The sequence below is a fragment of the Rhincodon typus genome, chromosome 46 (genome assembly GCF_021869965.1).
Source record: "Rhincodon typus isolate 14 chromosome 46, sRhiTyp1.1, whole genome shotgun sequence".
Lineage (NCBI taxonomy): Eukaryota > Metazoa > Chordata > Chondrichthyes > Orectolobiformes > Rhincodontidae > Rhincodon > Rhincodon typus.
Genome location: NC_063377.1, coordinates 7,165,323 through 7,171,835, shown reverse-complemented (window position 1 = coordinate 7,171,835; position 6,513 = coordinate 7,165,323). Strand labels below are relative to the sequence as shown.

At 48.7% G+C, this 6,513-nt stretch overlaps 1 protein-coding gene across 4 annotated transcripts in view; it reads left to right on the top strand.

Moving 5' to 3' along the window:
• c46h1orf43 (chromosome 46 C1orf43 homolog) overlaps positions 1 to 6,513 on the top strand; it is a 12,414-nt gene that overhangs the window by 1,269 nt on the left and 4,632 nt on the right. For 2 of the 4 annotated variants that reach the window (XM_048620369.1, XM_048620366.1), the window contains exons 2-5: positions 2,709 to 2,810; positions 3,723 to 3,840; positions 4,342 to 4,395; positions 5,985 to 6,151. In XM_048620369.1, the coding sequence (XP_048476326.1) occupies positions 2,748 to 2,810; positions 3,723 to 3,840; positions 4,342 to 4,395; positions 5,985 to 6,151 (402 nt within the window). In that variant the 5' untranslated portion in view covers positions 2,709 to 2,747. Of the gene's footprint in view, positions 1 to 1,998; positions 2,126 to 2,708; positions 2,811 to 3,722; positions 3,841 to 4,341; positions 4,396 to 5,984; positions 6,152 to 6,513 lie in introns of all 4 variants that reach the window. The other 2 variants (XM_048620368.1, XM_048620367.1) reach the window with 2 other exon arrangements.

Genomic DNA, 6,513 nt, shown 5'->3' with positions numbered 1-6,513 from the left:
CGGAGGGAGGAGGGTAACTTCTTCAGGTTAGGCATCCTTAGAAGAGGCTTCGCAGTGGGGTTAAAATCGAATCAGAGATAGTAGGAACTGCAGACGCTGGAGAATCCGAGACAACAAGGTGCAGGGCTGGATGAACACAGCAGGCCAAGCAGCATCATAGGAGCAGAGAGGCTGACGTTTCGGGCCTAGACCCTTCATCAGAAAAGTGTAAGATGCCTGGGTCTTCAGCTTGAAAGCAAAAAAAAGGGAGTTGAATTCCTAACTAGTAGAGTGACTTGTAATCACTAGTTATTAATGTAATGGTTAATTGGTTAGCACTTGTAAGATTAGTGAAGATAAACCTTCTAAATGATTAAGTGGAGTGTGGCTTGTCTTATTTTTCAGCTTCCAATGCCAAAAGAGAATTTGAATTCCTACCTAGAATCCCTGCACTGTAGAAGCAGGCCATTCGGCCCGTCAAGTCCACACTGACCCTCTGAAGAGCGTCCCATCTTGACCCCGTGTTTCTCCACCCTGACCCACCCCATGCCCTGTCCCTGCGTTTCTCCACCCAGGACACTATGGGCAATTTAGCACGGCCAATCCACCTCACCCGCGTATCTTTTGGACTGTGGGAGGAAAGCGGAGCGCCCGGAGGAAATCCATGCAGACATGGGGAGAGAACGTGCAAACTCCGCGCAGACACCGTCACCCTGCGGGTGGAATCAAGCCCAGGGTCCCTGGTGCCGTGAAATAGCTATGCTAACCACTGAGCCACCGTGCTGTCCTAGTTATTAATGAAATGGTTAATTGGTCAGCAGTTGTAAGATTGCTGAAGATAAATTCTTTTTAATTAAATGGGGTGTTATGTGTCCTGGTTTTCTGTTTCAATACCAAAAGGGAATTTGAATTCCTAACTAACTGGTAATCACTGGTTATTAATGCAGTGGTTAATTGGTTAACACTTGTAGGATTGCTGAAGATAATCGTTTTTAATTTAAAAAGAGTGCCACATCTCTTGGTTTTCAGCTTCAAAACCAATGTCGGATTCCTAACTAGCAGTGGTAACAAGTGTTTACTAGCCCTGCTGCATTGGTTAGCTGGTTAACACGTCTAGGTTTCCTACACTAAAATCTTTTATAATTTTAATTAAAATTTAAAGAGAGTGTAATGTATCCTAGTCTTCAGCTCCAAAGCAAAAAGGGAAGTCTGATTCCTAACTAGTAGGATGACTGGTAATCACTAGTTATTAGTACAGTAGTTAATCCTACAGTAGGATTACTGAGAGCTTTAAGTTTAGTTCAAATAAATGGAATGCAACACATCTAGGTTTCTGCTTCACAGCAGGAGGGAAATTGGATCCTTAACTAGCAGAATGACATTGTTAGTTATTGCAGTAGTTAATTGGTTAGCGTTTGGATTACTAAACAGAAGCTTTTATTTCATTCAACAAACTAACAATGCAGCAAGTGTGGGTTTTCAGTGTTGAAGCAAGTTGGATTCTCACTCATTCTGCTAGTTCAGGCTTATTAATACGATGGTTACTTAACTAACATTTGTGGGATTACTGAAAGGAAACCTTTTAATTCAGCAAATTAATGTAATTCAACATGTCTTGTTTTTTTTTTGCTTTGAAACAACATATTGGGTTCTCAATCATTCAGCTAGTTAACTCTAAACTTTAGTTAGCAGTGGTTAATTGATTAACACCTAAAGCTTACTTAAGAGAAACATAGAAACATAAAAATAAGCGCAGGAGTAGGCCATTCGGCCCTTTGAGCTTGCACCACCATTCAATACGTTCATGGCTGATCATGCAGCTTCAGTATTCCGTTCCAGCTTTCTCTCCATACCCCTTGATCCTTTAGCCGCAAGGGCCACATCCAGCTGCCTCTTGAATATATCTGATGTACTGGTCCCAACAGCTGCTTGTAGGAGAGAATTCCACAGGTTCACAACTCTGAGTGAAGAAATTCTTCCTCATCTCAGTCCTAAATGGCTGACCCCTTTTATTCTTAGACTGTGATCCCCTAGCGCTGGGCTTCTCCAACATCGGGAAAATTCTTTCGACATCTAGCCTGTCCAGCCCCCGTCAGGATTTTATGCTTCTACGAGATTCCCCCCCACTTCGTTCTTCTAAATTCCAGTGAGTACAAACCCAGTTGATCCAAACATTTTTAGTGTTAATTTGGCAATGACCAGGATGTGATATGTCTGGCTTTTCTGCTTTAAAATAATACGCAAATGGGGCTTAACCAGCAGAAAGATCTGATAATCTCTAGTTATTGATGCGGTAGTTAATTGGCTAACAACGTGGGATTACTGATGAGAAATCTTTACTTGTAATTTTCAAAGATAATGCACTATGCCCTGATGAAGGGTGTGAACCCGAAACGTCGACTTTCCTGCTCCTCTGATGCTGCTGTGTTCCTCCAGCACCACACTGTGTTCACTCTGCCTCCAGCATTTGCAGTTCTTGCTGTCTGCATTATGCAACAACTATCTACCATTTTTTGTTTTTAATCAAGATGTAAACTGGGGTCCGAGCTGCTCTGCAATTGTAAACCCAAAATGGACTAGAACTCCTGGAGAGAAGTCCTTTTTATCTTAAATCAGCCAATGGATGTTAAATTTTGGGGCGTCAGGGGGGAATCTGAGTTGTGGTTTTATTGGCCACTGAATGGACCTCCTTAAAACTGACGGCTGTGTGTGGGATGTGTGTCCTCCAGGTCTTTGTGCTGTTGTTCATCTTTGTCAAGCGCCAGATCATGAGATTTGCCATGAAGTCCAGGCGAGGGCCCCATGCCCCCATTGGCCACAACGCACCCAAGGTTTGTACCAGTGCTGAGCTGGGGGTTTGGCCTCTCCTTTGCAGTGTTAGGAGTGGTACCGCACCAATAGTTTGGGGAGGTGGGGTGGGGTATGGAGTCTCGCGGCTCCCAGCTTCTGTCCAGCATTCCCTGGCCAATCCAGACAGGAACGGAACAGAACAGGCCAGGCCTAGACACGTGGGTCTCAATGCTGGAGGCAGAGGCGGAGGGTTGATTCGCCATCCAGCGCCCCTCAAATAATCTTAGAATTTACTGGGCAGGAAGGTGAAAAGTGCTCCAAAAGGCTTTGTACCATATTGAGGCCCTTTACAGCACAATATGAGACCGTCTCTCCTCCTGTAGGTCCCATTACCCTCCTCAACCTCTGCTGGTTGACTTCCTTCAAGTGCAGGGTATTGGTTGGGGTGGAGGGCAGTTTGGGTCTTGCTGGGGCTGGGTGGATGTTTCAACTGGGGGCATTTAGGGTTGATCCAATTGGAAGGGCTTTGGGGGATTGGACAGATGGCTTGGTGTTTGGGCTTGAGGGGTGTTTGTTGGGGATGTTCGATTTTTGGGAGTTGTGCTGTTGATGAGGTGTAATGTTGGAGTTTGGAGTTTGCGGGGAAAGGGTTTGCAGGTGGGGTACATGATGCGAGAGTGGCATTTTGGGGGAATAGAGTTCACGGGGGATTGACAGGGCTCAGGAATGAGGTGAATTGAGGGTTGGGGGAGCGGTTGGGAAGGGTGGCGTGGATTGAGGGTTGGTGGGTGGGGCTGTTGGGTGGTGTGGATTGAGGAGGGGTTTCTGATTTTATAGTGGGGAAACTGATGAGGGATTGGGGTAGTGAGTTGGGGATAACCGAGAGAAGTTGAGGGCACTGCTCAGAGCTCTGCTGCTGAACTGATCGCTCCTTGCCGGTTGTCCTCCACCAGGATCTGAGAGAGGAGATCGACAGGAGCCTTCTGAAAGTCCAGGATCTCGACTACGAGCCTCAGCTGCTGGATGAGGGAGACATACGCTTACTCCAGCTTCAGGAAACGGGAGCCCAAGGTACAGACTGCAACCTCTTGCATTGATATGGCACCCCTTGCACAGCAAATCAACACCCAGGCCACAATCTGATGCCAGATTCCTTAAGGAAATCAGAGTGACAGGTGATCAAAAGCTGGCCAAGGAGAATAGTTTTAGATGGGGGAAGGGGTGGAGGGAGACCTAACCCTGTCCTGGGAATGTTTGGGGGAACAGTGTAGAGGGAGCTTTACTCTGTATCTACCCCTGTGCTGTCCCTGTCCCTGGGAATGTTTGATTGTGGGGGACAGTGTAGAGGGAGCTTTATTCTGTATCTAACCCTGTGCTGTGGGTAATAATATGAGCTGCTAGTAATTTAGGTGTGGCTATTGTAAATATTGGGCTCTGCACTGAACCCTCAGTACTGAAAGGGAATTTGATCCAAAGCTGAGCGAACCTGTCTTGAGCGATTGCCTTCGGGCATTCACGTTGGTGAGCCTGCAGCGTAGGCGGTGTGACATTTCTCTCGCTGATCTTTTGCAGGACCCTACAACTACATATACCGAATGAAGGCTCTGGATGCTATCAGGCATGTGGGTGAGTGGCCAGCCCCAACCAAACTGAGCTGCAATTTCTTCATCCTCCTTCCCAGCTGGGCCAGTCGCATTTTATCTTGCGCTGTTCACAAGGTTGGGGTGTTCCCATCCGCCTCATGGCCTTGGAAGGCCCAGATGTTTAGGTTTGATATTAATTCACGGGATGTTGGTGGCACTGACCAAGGCCAATAATTGTTACCCCTCTCTGTAACTGCCCTTGGAGAAGGTGGAGGTGAGCCTTCTTGTTAAAACTGTTGCAGTCGGTGAGGTATGGGGGCACCCGCAGGCTGGGGATGTCACCGGAGTGGGGTTCCCTCTTCCGCTGACGCTGCCGTCTACAAGTTGCCCTGCAGCGCATACAAACAGGGTGGTTAAGAAGGCATTTGACACGCTTGCTCAGTCCTTTTGAGTATGGGAGTTGGGACGTCATGGTGTACAGGGCGTTGGTGAGGCCTGTCTTGTCTACCACGTCCAGTTCTGCTCACCCTGTTACAGGAAGTATGTATTAAACTGGAGAGCACATGCACAGCTGCCCACAGGGCTCTCAAAAATTTGTCCTTGCAGCTTGTCAGGTTGTGCTGCTGTCTGATCCTTCTCCTCCAGATACTTTCTCTTGCTTGTAGAAGGTACAGGGTGGCTGGTTTATGCTTGCAAAGTCTCTGTGCCTCTTTGCCAGTTGAGCCAGCTTACTGTAACCGCTGAGGGTAAAAAGGATTCTGTCTGTCTTCAGCCTTGCGATGATTTTTTACCTCAGAAGAAAAACGGCTCCTTCTCCTCCTGATGTCTAAAATGTTCATTCTTTCCCCGCCACTCCCCAAAAAATAGTTCAGCTGCTGGCACCCAGAAGGCCTTGTCATCAATAACTGGTCCCCAGACCGATCAGCTACCTGTTGCAGGCCGAAGCTCCATTCAAAAACCCCCTTCTAGCTCCAGCCTGCCTGCAAACCAGTGCTGCCACGACTGCTTGAGCAAGCAGCTGTGTAAGCAGTGCTTACGATGAGAATTGGGTTCTCTCTTTTTTTAAAGTAGGTTTGCTAGTCCCTTACACTATCCTTGGTTTTTAAAACCGCCGTTTTCCTACTCCTGTGCGCAATCCAAAATTCAGGAGAAGAGAGACGACAGTCTTTTTACTCCACCTGCCCGTCGTTTGTGACCCGGCCTGTCAGCGTTTTAGCGTCACCACCTTGCCAGGAAGGAGTTACGTGGAGAAGCTGGGGTCAGAGTGGGGAGGGTGCACGGGGAGACTGAATTGACAGGCTGAAAATCGCCAGGGCGTAGGTTTTGGTTGAGGGAGAAGCCGATCCCACCGGCAGAAGGGGCCGTGGATAGAACAGGATCAGAGAGAGGGATGAGAATGTGTGGGAACAGATTCAACAGGAAATTTCAAAAGTTGAGGGGGGGGCGGTGGTCTGAGGCGTACTTGATGGAGGAACGTTAGCGGGAGAAAGACCGGGGTGTGGGATTAATCGGAGAGCCACTTCAAAGGGCCAGAATAGACAGCGGGCTGAACTGCCGCCTCCTACAGGCTACGAACTTGCATTGTGTTGTGACTCCCTTCGGGGTGTGTGTGTGTATGTGCTGCCACCACAGATCTCCCCACTGGCGAAGGCACCGATTTTGTCAAATACCTGACTGGGAAGAGTTTCCGGAATTTCCTGCTGGAGCTGAGGGAGGGCAACACTCCGTTCAGGGGAGTCCGTAAGAATCTCATCGACAAGCTAATCGATGGATACGAGTCAGCGCGCCACGGCACAGCGGTAAGTGTCGCTGCTGGTATAGAACGGGCACCAGGGCCAGAATGGCTCTCTGCCCCATGGGGCGAACGTTGCTTGGATGTGCGGGAGACCGTGGGAATGGGGAGGAGCTGCAGCAGGCCATTCTGCCCCTCCAGCCATCAGGCTGATCGGATCATGGTCTCAGCCCCACCCTTCTTGACTGTGTGACCCACACACCCATTCCCTCGTCAATCAGAAATCTCTCTGTAAGTTGAACCTCGAATATAATCCAGTGAGCCGACTTCCCCCCCCCCCCCCCCCACCACCACCACCACCACCACTCGCCACGCTCTGCGGGAGGTAATTCCACAGACTCCCGAGTCCCAGAGAAGAAATTTCCCCAC